Genomic DNA, 17,532 nt, shown 5'->3' on the forward strand with positions numbered 1-17,532 from the left:
ACACAAGCGTCTGCTCAGAGGTTACCTGCGTGGTGTCTCTCGAGGAGGACAAGAGACACTGAGCACAGGACACCCAGAAGCACTGAGGGCCCATAATGATGTCTGCTGAGGGCCCCACAGACTCTGATTAAACTGTAGAGGTGTGCAGAACATTAGTGACCTCACTGCTGAACACTGAACTCAACACAACACTTGAACAGATTCTGTGGTTCAAAATCCTGCAGAAACCCTGTCTTCAGAGTCAACAGATCTGCAGAAGATTGTCAACATATTTCTGCAGTATATTTGTAATTTTCAGTACGTGTGCACATTTAGAGCAGACCCTGCATCAGGAATCAGTTTAACTGTGTCTGCGTTCAGTATTTGTGTAAAACTGCCTCAAAGATCTGGACTGGTCACTTAAACCAATCCGTATTCATTAACTAGGAATTATTGTTTCTATTCTAATCCATTAACAGAAAGGAATTATTGTTATAAATATAATAAGAATATTATAATATAAACAGTAAACATGTATATCTGTGCCAAACTGTGAAAGACAAACAGTGTGCTTGTACATATGTATATTTTGTTAAAAAAAAATTAAATGTAGATATGTTTATTTTTATATGTTGCTTTTGTTTGTTTATTTGGTGATTTGCATTATTCTTTGTAGATCTGCAGTGAGAGTATATATTAAACTATTTTTGTTAGAAACATTTTTGTTGGTTTTGTGTTATTCTTTTTAATTTTTGAATGAATGCATAGATTGTATTTTTTTATTTATATAAGTTCAGAAAAATAATGCTTTATTGATATTAATAAAAAATGTTGATGTTAAATTAGTTTACATCTGCTGCATGTAGTTACAGACTAAAGAGTCTCTTAGTGAAGCTGCATCAGATTGAGACACAATCAGAGCTGAAATCTGCTGCTCAAACTGTTGAGATCAGACTCAAATCATCAGAGATCTTCTTCAGAATAAACTTCTGCTGACTGTATCTGGACTCACACACTGATTTTAGCCTAATTTCTCACATCTTCTGACAGCTCAATCTGCTCTGACAGAATAACCAGCAGAGGGCAATAAAGACCATCATACTCCTGCAGAGACAAGAGCATATGTCTGCAGACTGCAGAGGGGCGTGACTTGAAGTTGTCCAAATCACACAGAATCACGCGAGATGTCAAAACGAGATGTCCGCTTGTATGGAGAGACAACGGTGAGAATATTTCCCCCCCCCCTTAATAACTGTTTAAATTGAAGTCATTTTCATACAGTGGTATTGTTTATGGAGTTAGTAATCTATTAAAACTAAAGTGTAAAGAAAGCAATATATAAGCAAAAAGTGTAAAGACGCTATCTCCTGATTTCACCGACAAGGCTAGTCTAGACTAACATTAGTCCCAGACTAAAATACATGTCTGAGCTGTTTTAACTGAAAGGAGCTTGGACTCATCTTAAAATAACTGTTTTGTCTCAAGATGCACATCAGTGTTGTTTTAATCAAAGGCACGTTTATAAAAGTTACTTAAATGTCTTAATTGAACTATGGCCTAACCTGGCTTAATCTAAACCCTGTCTGTGACCTACATAATATAGTATATTTGTGATTTTGCCTGTGTGACACGTTTTATAATGCATAACTAACAGGGGAGCTCCATTAAGTACACATCTTAAAAGTGGATTTACATAAACCATATACACATCTTGAAGACGATTACTAAATGTCTATTTATCATCTGACAGGATCATCTTTGATAAGTATTTCAGATGAGCTCATCTAATAGACATGAAACAGACATCTGAGTGAGAGATGTGTGCTATTGTGTAGAATTCACTGTCAGCACTGCTTTAGATGAGTGTAAGTCACGTACACAAACAAATCTACAGAGAGTAACTAAACATAAGTTATTTTATTTGTGCATTTGTAATGTTGATAATTTAAGGAACATTTGTGTTGATAAAAAGCAAGTTCCATCAGTAACTAACTCAACATGTAAATGCAGTATATCACAGATAAATCACAGAGGAGACGGACTCTTGTCTGGATGTTACCAGGAACACATGAGACACACGTGTGTTTATCTGCTGCAGAGACACTGATGAAGAAATGCTGCCATCACAGACTCTCACTGAGGACACTATAAAACATTTAAAATCTTAAGTTTATTTTTATTGTTGTAATTTTAAACAACTATTACAGTCAACACATGCAGTAATAACGAAAGAAGGGGGTCTTCAGAGCTTTCTATTCAGACAAATAGTTTGCTGGATTCTGTTCTGTGGACTTCTACTAGAGAATGAATGAATGAATGAATGAGTGCTCTATCTATTTATTTTGTTTTTTTTTTAACTTGAATTGGTGATTGAAACTGAAAGCTAAATAAATGTTTTAGTGGATAAAGCTGTGTCTGTTTGCTTAATTGGTTAATGTCACTTAACATCAGGTTACTAAACTCTTCACACTAAATTTTATATTTGATAATTTAGTGGTTTTGTCAAATATTTATTTTTCTCTATCAGGCAAAACATAGTTTTTTAGGGTAACACTTTACAATAAGGTTTCATTTGTTGACATTGATGTATTAACTAACATTAACTATAATCAAGACATTTGATACAGTGTTTATTAAACTTTGTTAGTTAATAAAAATACAGCTGTTCGTTGTTTGTTCTTGTTCACTTCACAGTGCATTAACTAATGCTAACAAATACAACTTCTGACTTTAACTTAAGAACAGCTAGTGCGACTAACCGTGTTAAGAGGCGTTTGTATTCTTGAAAAATAATTGTTTTTTTTTTTTTTGTTTTTTTTTTTTTTTTTGATTATTGATAAATCAAGACCTAAACTTGTGGCGGTGATGACGTCAGTAACCCCGCGCCATGCAGAAGTTTTGAAGGTACTTTCAAAAGTAATGTAAAATAATATTCTTAATATCATTAACACCGTTTTTACCTTGGAAGAATTAAATTTGGTTTTATAGGATTATGTTGAATTTATTGCTTCCTTTTAATCTGTAGGCCTATAGCGATTAAGAGTAAGTGTATGGCTCGCCAGCTTTTTTTTTTTTAGCAGCCAGCTTTCACATAACCTTTTGGCACACGCATTGCTCCAAGCTGCAGCTACCTCTACTTATTTATGATTGAAGGGACAGAGCAGTGTGGAATAAAGGTAAATTATGTGAAAAATATTTTTTTTTTTTTTTTTTTTAAAGGAAGCATGAACACGTTAGACTGCACATCACAAACACAATCAAGCCTAGAAAAAATAAAAAAAGTGTCAACCAGCTCTTTAAAGAAAAAACATTACTAACTTGTAAGACCAGTCTAAACATTTTATGTAACCATAAAATGCAGTCGTGGCCTAATAGTTCGAGTCGGGCTTGCTGGTTTGAGTCTCAGGTCCAGCAGGGATTGTCGGTGGGGAGGTGAATGACCAGCGCTCTCTTTTAAAATGCACCACACTTTACCATACTTGGCTACACATCACATCCTTTCTTTTCCTTTATCTTTATCTAGGTCACTTAAATTAATACAGATACAGTCAACAAAAAGAATCCTGGTGCAGTCCAAATGCTCATATGTGTTATAAGTTAAATATATTTTTCAGACACATACTGACAGAATCCTCTATGGATCTGTTGGCACTGAAGGCAGGTTACATGTAATCAGTGGTGCTGCTAGATGTTCTGGGCTTTTGATGGGCCCTGGGTCAGGATCATGTTCTGGGTTCCTCTGCTGATGCTGGTGTTTCTTGATGACAACAAATATAATCAGAGTCACCAGAACCCCAAACACCACAGCTACGACATACACTACAGGTGAGAAGAGAACACAATATATATAAATATATATTTATTTAATTCACTGTTTAACAATTTTTTAAAGCTCTTAATGACTTCTGTTTACTTACTATATTTTGGGTCATACGTTTTGTCATCATCCAGTTCTCCCTTTGATTCTGTTCTAGATTCTGTAGACAATATTGAAAGGTTAGTCACACAATTTAGCATCAATTTGCTGTTCAGATCATGATGAATAACTTCTACTGAGTTTCTCTCACCTGTGACTGTGACTGTGATCAAGATTTCTCCTTCAGAGTCCAGAACTCTGTATGTTCCCGTGTCATTGGCTGTAAACCCTTTAATGGTCAGGTTTCCATCAGTGTCGGTCAGATGATGATCCAGGACCCCATCAGTTCTGCTCCAAACCTCCTTCCACTCTCCACTAGAGTTTGTCTCCACTTTATCAGCATTAGACAACAGAACAGACATCTTTAGCTCCTCACCGATTTTCATAGAAATCTCATCTGAGGAGAAACAGAAAGACAGTTATCCTTAATCATTATTATAATGCTGTCAATCAATCAAAGCCTTAAACACGTATCTAGGATTAAAGGGACCAAATGTCATCATTTCAAAATCAACCATTGAAAAGCCTATATTAATGATGACTAATCTAAATATTAAGCTTGTCAAGTCACATTTATTTCTCTAGCGCTTTATACAGTACAGATTGTGTCAAAGCAGCTTTAGTGTTAAACAGGAGAAGTGTTTGTTGATAATGCAAGAGGACAACAGAAAACAGTCAGTTTATCAGTTAAAGTCTGTTCAGCATTTATTCAGTGATGTCATCGTCCAACTCAGTTCAGTTCAAATAGTATCTGTGCAATCAAGTCATCAATATTATCAGAAATTAAGCAAGCCAAAGAACCCAAACTCCACAGATTCAGAGTCTCTGCTGCTTACATGAAATCCACACAGTTACTAACGGAAAACCAGAAAACACATGCTGATAGTTTGATCAGTTATGAATTTACCATGAATATGAAGTTGGTACGTGATTTGTTGCTCCAGCTCTTTCTGATCTTTGCTGTAAAAGACTCTCATAATGTACTTCCCAGCATCTCTGAAGATCAGATTCTTGATGAGGACGTCACAGGCTCCTATTTTAAATGCTCGCCCACTACAGTTTTCAGTCTTACAAACAGGGATGTTTTTTGATTGACGGTTTAAAATAACATTAAAAATGTCTCTATCCTTTAATTCACAAGGCAGTGTGGCGTTGCCTCCTTTTTCTCCTGGTACAAGTATAGAGGTGGTTTCTGCAAACACAGACAGTACAATATTCATTCAATACAGCGTGTGAATGCTGTGTGATACTATAAATGTATATGGAGTTATTTTAGTCATTAAGTGGATTCAATAATTATGAACTGCCAGTAAATGATTCAATAATTATGAACTGATGGAGTTTCTCCAATATTTAGCAGTAAAAGATTAAATAATGACTAACTCTACCTGGAACTGAATATTAAGAATTGTCACCATTTATAAACAAAAAATCATACTGACCGCTATAAATAACACAGCAAAACAACAGCAAAAGATTCCAGAACCAGCTGCACCTGAAAACAGAAGAGATGTCACGTGACAGATGCAGGCACACATTTATACAGGGATAGAAGCGGTAAAATATTACTAAACATTCACTTTCATTTTGTCTGACTCTGAATATTTAGCACATCCCAGCCAACATGTATCTCGGATATTGTCCTCGTAACAAACCATACAGCAATTGAAAGCTTATTTATTCAGTTTTCAGATGATGTATAATTCTCAATTTCGAGAAATTTACCCTTATGACTGGTTTTGTGGTCCAGGGTCACATATGTGATTGTTATTGGTACCACTAGAGGGCATTATGTAATGAAAGTAAAAAAAAAAAAAAAAGAGTAAAGTGATGTGACATACAGCCAAGTTTGGTGACCCATACTCAGAATTGGTGCTCTGCATTTAACCCATCCAAAGTGCACACACAGCAGTGAACACACACACACACCGTGAACACACACCGTGAAAAACACACACACACACACCGTGAACACACACCCGGAGCAGTGGGCATCATTTATGCTGCGGTGCCCGGGGGGAAAAGTTGGGGGTTCAGTGTCTTGCTCAAGGGCGCCTCAGTCGTGCCGGCCCGAGACTCGAACCCACAACCTTTGGGTTAGGAGTCAAACTTTCTAACCATTAGGACACGACTTCCCCCAAGGATATATGAAGGACATATTCATGGGCTGTGAAATGATGTAGCAACAATTATTAAAATGTCAGCAGTATTTCATGAGAAACAGCCTCTTTATTTGAGAAACACAACCAAGGTGTAGTTTTGGTTTGAACACTGGGGGGTTGAAGTGTGAACTGTTTTAGTGGAGTCCTGGGTCATGCTCCCTCATAAGGTTTATTTATTTGTTTGTATGCTTATGTTTTTTTTTTTTGTTTGAACACTCTTTCACATAACCTTTTGGCACACGCATTGCTCCAAGCTGCAGCTACCTCTACTTATTTATGATTGAAGGGACAGAGCAGTGTGGAATAAAGGTAAATTATGTGAAAAAAAAATTTTTAAAAATATTTTTTTTTTTTAAAGGAAGCATGAACACGTTAGACTGCACATCACAAACACAATCAAGCCTAGAAAAAAATAAAAAAAGTGTCAACCAGCTCTTTAAAGAAAAAAACATTACTAACTTGTAAGACCAGTCTAAAACATTTTATGTAACCATAAAATGCAGTCGTGGCCTAATAGTTCGAGTCGGGCTTGCTGGTTTGAGTCTCAGGTCCAGCAGGGATTGTCGGTGGGGAGGTGAATGACCAGCGCTCTCTTTTAAAATGCACCACACTTTACCATACTTGGCTACACATCACATCCTTTCTTTTCCTTTATCTTTATCTAGGTCACTTAAATTAATACAGATACAGTCAACAAAAAGAATCCTGGTGCAGTCCAAATGCTCATATGTGTTATAAGTTAAATATATTTTTCAGACACATACTGACAGAATCCTCTATGGATCTGTTGGCACTGAAGGCAGGTTACATGTAATCAGTGGTGCTGCTAGATGTTCTGGGCTTTTGATGGGCCCTGGGTCAGGATCATGTTCTGGGTTCCTCTGCTGATGCTGGTGTTTCTTGATGACAACAAATATAATCAGAGTCACCAGAACCCCAAACACCACAGCTACGACATACACTACAGGTGAGAAGAGAACACAATATATATAAATATATATTTATTTAATTCACTGTTTAACAATTTTTTTAAAGCTCTTAATGACTTCTGTTTACTTACTATATTTTGGGTCATACGTTTTGTCATCATCCAGTTCTCCCTTTGATTCTGTTCTAGATTCTGTAGACAATATTGAAAGGTTAGTCACACAATTTAGCATCAATTTGCTGTTCAGATCATGATGAATAACTTCTACTGAGTTTCTCTCACCTGTGACTGTGACTGTGATCAAGATTTCTCCTTCAGAGTCCAGAACTCTGTATGTTCCCGTGTCATTGGCTGTAAACCCTTTAATGGTCAGGTTTCCATCAGTGTCGGTCAGATGATGATCCAGGACCCCATCAGTTCTGCTCCAAACCTCCTTCCACTCTCCACTAGAGTTTGTCTCCACTTTATCAGCATTAGACAACAGAACAGACATCTTTAGCTCCTCACCGATTTTCATAGAAATCTCATCTGAGGAGAAACAGAAAGACAGTTATCCTTAATCATTATTATAATGCTGTCAATCAATCAAAGCCTTAAACACGTATCTTCCATTTTAGGGATTTATTTTCATCATTTCAAAATCAACCATTGAAAAGCCTATATTAATGATGACTAATCTAAATATTAAGCTTGTCAAGTCACATTTATTTCTCTAGCGCTTTATACAGTACAGATTGTGTCAAAGCAGCTTTAGTGTTAAACAGGAGAAGTGTTTGTTGATAATGCAAGAGGACAACAGAAAACAGTCAGTTTATCAGTTAAAGTCGGTTCATTATTGATTCAGTGATGTCATCGTCCAACTCAGTTCAGATCAAATAGTGTCTGTGCAATCAAGTCATCAATATTATCAGAAATTAAGCAAGCCAAAGAACCCAAACTCCACAGATTCAGAGTCTCTGCTGCTTACATGAAATCCACACAGTTACTAACGGAAAACCAGAAAACACATGCTGATAGTTTGATCAGTTTTGACTTTACCATGAATATGAAGATTGTACTCCCTTCGTTGCTCCAGCTCTGTCTGATCTTTGCCATAAAAGACTCTCATAATGTACTTCCCAGCATCACTGAAGATCAGATCCTTGATGACAATGTCACAGGCTCCTATTTTAAATGCTCGCCCACTACAGTTTTCAGTCTTACAAACAGGGATGTTTTTTGATTGACGGTTTAAAATAACATTAAAAATGTCTCTATCCTTTAATTCACAAGGCAGTGTGGCGTTGCCCTCCTTTTTTTTCTCCTGGTACAAGTATAGAGGTGGTTTCTGCAAACACAGACAGTACAATATTCATTCAATACAGCGTGTGAATGCTGTGTGATACTATAAATGTATATGGAGTTATTTTAGTCACTAAGTGGATTCAATAATTATGAACTGCCAGTAAATATTCAGGTTGAATTAAAATTTCCATCATCACCTGTCTGAGTGACACAACAGACTAACAAACGACTAACTCTACCTGGAACTGAATATTAAGAATTGTCACCATTTATAAACAAAAAATCATACTGACCGCTATAAATAACACAGCAAAACAACAGCAAAAGATTCCAGAACCAGCTGAACCTGAAAACAGAAGAGATGTCACGTGACAGATGCAGGCACACATTTATACAGGGATAGAAGCGGTAAAATATTACTAAACATTCACTTTCATTTTGTCTGACTCTGAATATTTAGCACATCCCAGCCAACATGTATCTCGGATATTGTCCTCGTAACAAACCATACAGCAATTGAAAGCTTATTTATTCAGTTTTTCAGATGATGTATAATTCTCAATTTCGAGAAATTTACCCTTATGACTGGTTTTGTGGTCCAGGGTCACATATGTGATTGTTATTGGTACCACTAGAGGGCATTATGTAATGAAAGTAAAAAAAAAAAAAAAAAGTAAAGTGATGTGACATACAGCCAAGTTTGGTGACCCATACTCAGAATTTGTGCTCTGCATTTAACCCATCCAAAGTGCACACACAGCAGTGAACACACACACACCGTGAACACACACCGTGAAAACACAAACACACACACCGTGAACACACACACCGGAGCAGTGGGTATCATTTATGCTGCGGTGCCCGGGGAGCAGTTGAGGGTTCAGTGTCTTGCTCAAGGGCACCTCAGTCGTGCCGGCCCGAGACTCGAACCCACAACCTTTGGGTTAGGAGTCAAACTTTCTAACCATTAGGACACGACTTCCCCCAAGGATATATGAAGGACATATTCATGGGCTGTGAAATGATGTAGCAACAATTATTAAAATGTCAGCAGTATTTCATGAGAAACAGCCTCTTTATTTGAGAAACACAACCAAGGTGTAGTTTTTGGTTTGAACACTGGGGGGGTTGAAGTGTGAACTGTTTTAGTGGAGTCCTACTGTGTGTTAGAGGGTAATGGGGGGGTGGGGGAGGATTCAGTTTAGTGGAGTTCCAGGTCATGCTCCCTCATAAGGATTATTTATTTGTTTGTTTGATATGTTTTTTTTCTGCAATAAAGTAATAGCCTAATTAACAATTAATTGTTTACATATAATGTAGCCTATTATATTATTTAGTCACTCAAATACTTTGACAGAATGATCTAATTCAACATGCCTTGGGAAGTCAATCTAACTTAACGTTCTTATATTGATATTGTTTATCTCTTACTCCTTAACAGTTGATCAGGCTCATAATAATTTGATATGCCATCTGTGAATATCTGAGGCCAGGTTTTTCCATCACTCATCATTAGAACCCATTTTACACATGGCTCTCGTGTACTTATTCTTCACAGCATTTGTTATAATAAGGCAAGCCTATTAATAATTACCAGGCCAATAAGTAATAATAATAATTAAAAAAGTAAAACAATAGCCTACACAGTTAGAAACAACAGCTACAACATGCCACAGTTGTAGGAAGAAATCTATTTCCTAGATTATCTATTATAAATTCCAAAACAAGTTTAACAAAATGTGCCACAATAAATAAGACTACAATAAAACATGATAAATACTTCTAGTAAAGGTGGTCATGAGGAGTTTAAAAATATTGCTGGTGCAGCAGAAATCTGACGCACATCGATGTTTACATCTCCACACTAGTGATGTGACATTTAACAGAGGCATCGAGCTTGTGAAAGATTCCTTCACATTATATTCAAAATCATCTCTTTACAAATGCACATTATAAAAAGAAAAATAAATAACTCATGAGAGGATATGATAAATAAAACTGTATTTGACATATTTTTAACGTTTTAAAACATTTTAAACTTTTCAAATGTGTTGTTATGATTGTGCTTAGAAATAAGCAGCTATCCTTAATTAGGTTTATTAATTTGCATTTTAGGCTCATTTTTACCAAAAAAAAAAAAAAGTTTTCTGCAAATGTAATTGTTTCAAGTGTAATTGTTTAGGGTTTTTCATATCAGAGTTTAGCACGGGATATAGTTAAGATGTGACGTTTAAAACAGTCCTGCACCTTGTTGAGGACGTTACAAATCACATACAACCAGTACTTCTTTCGTTTTACATGAATAGGCATTCGAGGCAAAAAGTGCGCATCGAGGGAGCATGTCGCCCGCATTGGGGCGCTCACGAGCACCCTTCTGAACACTAGCACCACATATTTAAACCTCCCGCGAGTGATTTAAACCTCCCGTGAGTGCATATTTAAATCTCCCGCGAGTGCACATTTAAATCTCCCGCGAGTGATTTAAACCTCCCGCGAGCGCATATTTAAATCTCCCACGAGTGCATATTTAAATCTCCCGCGAGTGATTTAAACCTCCCGCGAGCGCATATTTAAATCTCCCGCGAGTGATTTAAACCTCCCGCGGGTGCATATTTAAATCTCCAGCGAGTGATATGACATTTGAACAGAGGCATGGGAACTTGTGAAAGATTCCTTCAGATTGAACGTATAGTTTCAGAAACTAGATCAGATTTGTCCAAGAAGTGGCTCAGCGCTTTTATGGAGGAAAAGTTCGCTAAAGATGTCTAAAATCGATCAATTTATCGACAAAGTCGCCAAGCTCTCAACACTGAAATAAGTGAAGGCAGTATTCACAGTATTGCTGCTGTGTGTGCACTTTATTAAAAGAGAAAAGAGGAAAAATATTATTATAGGACTCGAGGCTACAGAGATATATAGCCTACTTGACACCATGAAAAACTCTGGATTTGTAAATGGGTTCAATGGGATATTGCACATTTTTATTGTATAGGATATTGAGAATTTTTATTGTATAATTTTTATAAGTATTTTTATGTTCAATCAACCCACTGGAACACAGTCTGGATTAACATTTGAAAACAGTCAAACTTACATGATAATAGATCTGCTGGAGTCTTCTGTGTGTCGAGCTGTCTGTTTCTCTCGGTATAGAGCTTGTATTAGGAGGGCGGGATGTAAGTGTGCGGAGTGTGCGGATAGTGGGAGTGTCTCCGAGATGAGACGCAAAGTTCCTCATTGCAGAACACAAGATGCGAACAATGAGATGTGGGTTGGACCCAGATCAAACTCCTCCCACTTTATAAACCGTGTTCCACCGGAAGAAGCTGCATACATGTTCGTGAAGTTGCAGCCCGTAGTCACAAACGTTTGCTCTTATCAGTGTAAGTCTACGTTTGATTAAGATTACTCGAGATAGATCCATAATGTAGTGTACGTCTGTAAGTAATGATCACAGTTAAATATATGTCAAAGTTTTGACGGTGTACATACTATTTGATAACGCCAAGACATGTTTAAGTAACGTTAACTTTAAAAGTAACAGTTAGCTAGATAACAGCTAGCGCGCACATGTGAAGCTACATGTGGACTGTTGTTAGCAAGGTAGTGTACACGCTACCCACTAGCCAGGCTATGCTAACTTGGCAAGAAACACCATTTGAAATACATTTAACGTTGATCATAGATGTAGTGGTGGGCAGATCGAGGCTTGGTGAAGCAGTGAAACAGTTGAAGCAAATGTGGCATATTGTGTCGAGGCTTCGAATCAATCCGACACCCGTCTCACCGGTGACACCTAGTGGTCACTTGCAGGTGTTGATCTGAAACAACCTTGACAACGAGCCATTAAAAAAAATATAATATGTGAAGCTTGTAACCTGTAGGCTTCTCACTGTGCATAATGTTATTTTGGTCATGAAAAATGATTATTAATAAAATAAATCAAGCCACAATGTCTCACTTTTTTTAGAGATTTTTATTCAAAAATATTAATTTCTCTGCTGTGGTAGGTCTTAACCTACTTCTTTTTTTACAGATAATTTCTCCAGCCTTTGAAAAAATCCTCTCACAAGGGACACTTGTTGCTGGCATGCAAAGATATTTTTTTAGCAAGGACATACAAATGAGGAAAGATTACTGCTCTCTCTTTCCAGTAATTTAGGAGAGCATGAGTTCTGTTCAAAAACGCATCATGGAGGTATTTTTTCACTTCCACTGTGGCATCAGCTGTAGCATTGTGTATCTTCTGGGTTTCATGGATACGATTATCAAAAAGTTCCCATAAACTGTCCTGTGTTTCTACTGGTGTTGATGTTGATGATGATGGGCCTGATGTTGACATTTGTGGCTCTGAATAAACCACAGATGTACGGCATCTCTTCTGGGGAGCCTCCATTTTTATTTATCTATCTATCTATGTATCTATCTATATTAATCTCTCTATGTATCTATCTATTAATCTATATATGTATCTATCTATTAATCTGTCTATATATATTTCTATCTATGCATCTGTTAATGTGTCACTATATGTATATTCTATCAGTCAGTGTGTAAATTTAAATGTAAGCCTAAATATAATTAAACAAATCGCACTATAAATGTCACTATATCACCAAATATCCGCTATCTCAAAATCAAACTCATCTCACAAAAACCCACGAGGTCAAGATGCGTTGACTTTTATACAGATGTGTGATTGTGTGGTCTGTACCTGACCGTGTCAATCAAACGCTGATTCGGTGGACCATGCCACCTGTGGAAACACCTGTGAAACACTTCGAGGCCGTAGTCACGTGACATGGGTGTTTTGAATCACGCTTCGGATCAGTGTTTCGAAACATCTGCACTTCGAGATCTCGCAAAGCTTCGGAACGTCTGTTTCGCGTCAGCCATCCCTACGTATTACAAGTTGTGAAAAAGTACAGTATCTTGTGTAGATAAATTATGTTCATACTTTAAAGGTGGACATTTGCAACAGCGCTTGTCCCTAAAATTGCTCCAGGAGTTTGGTCAGAGACTGTCCTAAATGACATTAAGGTGATATTTTTCTGTAGATGTCTCACATAACTGTGACCACAACTGCTTCTAATTTAACACACATGACTAATAACAGACAATTCAAGACAAAGGCTTTCAAATAACTCTGGCGTATTTGTCTTTACGGCAGGTAACATGTTACAAGTTAAATAAGCAACATGGAAGTGTTATCAATTTCAATTTCTTGCCTATTTGATTTTTTTGTTCCTTTGAATATTATAGAATGAACTGTATGTTGTTCTGGGAGAGAAGTTTGAAGTATTTTTTTTTTATAAATAAATATTTGTGTAGCTGTATACATTTTAAATTTAATTTAATACGAATTTACTCATTTTTATTTACACAGATGAGCATGAAGAACTTAAGAAGATGGAGGTGTGCCATCCTGCTTGATAAATTCTCTTTAGAGGAAGTGATTTGATAAGCACCACGAGTGTGAAAGTGCATTTTACTTTAGTTACTGTTAACTTGTCAACAGTGAATTATTTTAGGATGTCATTGGACTGAATGTTTAGTGACTAATGACACTTCATTCCAGTAAAAATATAATCTGTAGCCTTGGAGTGAAAGCAGCAGCAAAGTGTTCCAATGCTGATAAAAAAATCAGCAGATTAAAACATCAGGTTCCTTAAATATCTCTTCTACAGGACAGTTTGGGGTTGGACAGATTTTGTAATGGTTTTGAAGTCTGATGCTCACCAAGCCTTCATTTATTTGTTCAGAAATGCAGTAGAAACAGTAATATTGTAAATTGTAATAATATTTTACAATAACTCTTTTCTATTTATATATTTTAATGTAATTTACTTTTGTAATGTCAGCTGAATTTTCAGCATATCTTCAGTGTCACAGTGTCTTCAGAAATCATTTTAATATTTTGATTTGATGCTCAAGAAACATTTATCAAAACAGTTGCTGCTTCATATTTACACATTTTATATTTTCACATTTTGGTGGTAGATAAACTCTAGCTTATAGTCTAGTTGTGACATTTAAAAGGAACACATCATTAAAAAATAAAAAGTATCATTTACTTGGCTTCATGCCATCTCTTGGGGCTTAAACGTTCTAGTCACAATTCAGTTGCATGGCATGGACCTACAGAGCTGAGAAATTGTTCTTGAAACTTTTGTGTCTGTTTTTACATGAGAAATAAAGTCATATACATCTAGGATGGCATGAGGGAAGAAAATTAAGAGACCATTTTAATTTTTGGGTCAGCTATTACTTTAATGGCAGAAGTACAGATATACTTAATGTGCTTCTTGTGTATGCTGGAAGGACGAGCTGCGTGGATCTATTTAGAAGACTTCCATCCAGGATTTTGCTGTTGGGTCAGCTATTACTTTAATGGCAGAAGTAGTGTTTTATTTCTGATTAAATGTTTTTTTTAATTGACTTCCATGTGTTGCCCTCCCCTTTGTAATGTTTCTTCACCTTTACCGGTGTAAACATAAACCAACAATTCATTCCCCCAATTTCAAACTTGCTAAATGTGTACCATGTAAGAAAGAATCGTTTATTCTGCCATTTTCACTTCAATTAAAGCAATGCAAAGGGGGGAACAACACAATACAGGGGGGGGATTACATTTTTAAGTTTTCCAATACAGCAAACATTTATTGCTCATTCGCCAGCGCGCACCAGCGAATGACGCGAGAACTAGCTCGCATCGCCATCTGCAGAGAGTCCTTGTTGCCAACTTAGCCTTTTTCTTTGTTGCTTAGATTTAGCAACTTTTCAGACTGCCCTAACTTTTTTTTTTCAAAAGCACCTAGCAACAAATTTAATCTAGTTTTATAGGAAACGTTTTTTGCAACTTCAACAACTTTGTAAATGACCAAATGGAAAAAAGACTATATTTTCATCTAAAATTACATGAAAAGCTAAAACACTGAACAGTTAGCGCTGTAACCTTCACTCCCCCCACCTTACAATGCCCTGCCGCCTCCAGACTCGAACCTGTACTTTTGGTTACAGTCCGAATCTCTAACCATTAGTCCACGACTTCCCCAAAGCGTGTATATACTACAGGTGTACTCGATAAAATTAGAAATGTTCCGTAAAAAGGTTGATTTTTCAGTAATTCAATTCAAATTGGTGAAACTTGTTGTATTAAATCATAATAGTTTAGTCGTTGGTTTCTTTTAATTGTGACGACTCCTGAAAATGAAATCGCAATCGTAAAAAGCCCTGGTCAGGCAGAAGGAGCTGAAGTTCTCCATGATTTCTTGGTAAACGCTTGCAGTGACTTTGGTTTCCCAAAACACACTGGAGCAACACCAGCAATGACACTGCACCCCAATCACTCACTGACGGTGGGAAACTTAACCTGACTTCAGCAACTTGGGCTGTGAGCTTCTTTCTCCACCCTTCCTCCGACTCTGGACCTTGTTTTCCTCCAATGAAATACAAAAACCTTTGCCTCTCTCTGTAAAAGGACTTTTGAGACCACTGGGCAAACAGGTCCAGTGCTTCCTTCTCCTTAGACCAGGTAAGACGCCGCTGACGTTGTCAAAAAAAAAAGCAAGAAAAGAAAAACATTGATTAATGCAGCAGATACTGTAGCAGTATCATACTGTCATGAAAGATGGTAGAAATGAAATTGAAATAAAAGAAAAAGACAGTAAACCTGAAATTAAACTAAAAAAAAAACATGAGAGAAATACAACTGAGCAAATCAAAAATAGCTGAACTCAAAAGATATACTGCTCTCATACTGGCACATGATTGATTAGAAAAACCTTGACAGTCACTGTGAGGTACTCACAGATAGACTGAAGAATAGTTGTATTAATTCATTGTGCATCTTATCAAGAACTAATAATTTAAACTCGATTTTAAGTTAAATAGACAACAATGTACAAAATTCATTACCAAATCCCATATCAAAAACATCATCAAACAAAAGACTATTACTGTAAAAGTTATCAATAACATTTGTCCATCTGCACTCCTTTTCAAAAAGAAAAAATGAATTAAAAATTAATTGCATTTTCCTCACTAATATATTGTTTTTTAAAAACACTTGCAGCAGAATGAAACTCTGAAGATGTTTAAAATGAAAAAGACACTTGGCAGAACAAAAAATTGATAGTGGCAACCTAAACACATTGCATTAAGAATCCTGAGATCTCTCTACCTGCCTACTACGATTAAAATATTTGTAAATATTCACTGTTGTCCTACATAACAGCTACAGGAGAACACTGAATTAGTGTTTTGGAAAAAAATAATAATACACAGATTTGGATCAAATTACAATGTAATGATGACTGTCTCTGGTAGGGCAATAAAATTTATTCACTGTAGGGTCCCATATATCAGCGGGATGGAGTGATATATTATTGTTTGTGAATTTATATCTAAAAGTTACATTCAGATAGTAACCCATATTTAGCCCATCAGACTACGTGTTAATCATCATGAAACATCAATGAAATATTTAATATTTGCTTTATGCTTTAGTTTCACACTGATGTCATAGACAGCAACAGAACAGTGTCCTACAAAGTTGTTTATAAAGCACAACACAAATTCAAACCCTTTTCTAAAATCCCACGGGCCATTTAGCATCTGAGAAGAAGAGACAACTTTTGGTGTACAACCATATTATTTTTAACACAATTTTGCATAAGCGTTCCTTGCAATTTTTATTACTTTACACTATCTGAACCGTCACTAATTTATAGACCTATCTAGTAAACCATATAAAATAGGATGACCACACGGGCAATTTTCCCACGACACGTCCTGGACAGGATTCTATATTGCCTAAAATATCCAGGTTTTTGGGCTTTGTTGCGCTGTGCAGACCATTTTTGAAGATAAAGTACCGCAAAAGAGCTCATGGTACTTTGATGTCATACACCGATCGGTCTGCTCAGTGCTGCTTCAAGTCCAGCACTATATGGTTCCACGTATTTGCAAAATCGCTTTGGAACCGGTCTCTGTAGATCCCACCGTCTCACGCACCACGATTGTCGATTAACTACAATGTCTGCATGTTACATTGCAACGATCATGCACCTTGTTAAATATGAAAACAGGAAACCAAAGCCAAAACCTGGATATTTTAGGCATATATAAGAAGTCCTGGGAAAATGCACGTTGTCAACCTATAATATAAAAATTAATTGACATCGACTCTTAGCTAATCATTACCTAAGATGGTTCATGTTGCACGATTGCTGAACATAAACTTTTGGCGATTACCTCTGATA

General features: G+C 36.5%; 1 protein-coding gene across 2 annotated transcripts; it reads right to left on the reverse strand.

Annotated features, from left to right (window-relative positions):
- Positions 1-2,869: 2,869 nt before the first annotated feature.
- LOC122148753 lies at positions 2,870-12,043 on the reverse strand. Of its 2 annotated transcripts, XM_042776154.1 has the most exons (8): positions 7,268-7,536; positions 7,118-7,177; positions 6,822-7,018; positions 5,338-5,390; positions 4,803-5,087; positions 4,047-4,292; positions 3,897-3,956; positions 2,870-3,798 (listed from the first exon to the last, which is right to left on the reverse strand). In XM_042776154.1, exons 5-8 carry the CDS (start codon positions 4,870-4,872, stop codon positions 3,614-3,616), a joined length of 561 nt encoding a protein of 186 aa, XP_042632088.1. In that variant the 5' UTR covers positions 4,873-5,087; positions 5,338-5,390; positions 6,822-7,018; positions 7,118-7,177; positions 7,268-7,536; the 3' UTR covers positions 2,870-3,613. The 2 variants fall into 2 exon arrangements, with proteins under 2 accessions (XP_042632088.1, XP_042632086.1); XM_042776152.1 differs by lacking the exons at positions 5,338-5,390; positions 6,822-7,018; positions 7,118-7,177; positions 7,268-7,536 and adding exons at positions 8,563-8,615; positions 11,364-12,043.
- Positions 12,044-17,532: the final 5,489 nt, after the last annotated feature.

The sequence above is a fragment of the Cyprinus carpio genome, chromosome A19 (assembly GCF_018340385.1).
Source record: "Cyprinus carpio isolate SPL01 chromosome A19, ASM1834038v1, whole genome shotgun sequence".
Lineage (NCBI taxonomy): Eukaryota > Metazoa > Chordata > Actinopteri > Cypriniformes > Cyprinidae > Cyprinus > Cyprinus carpio.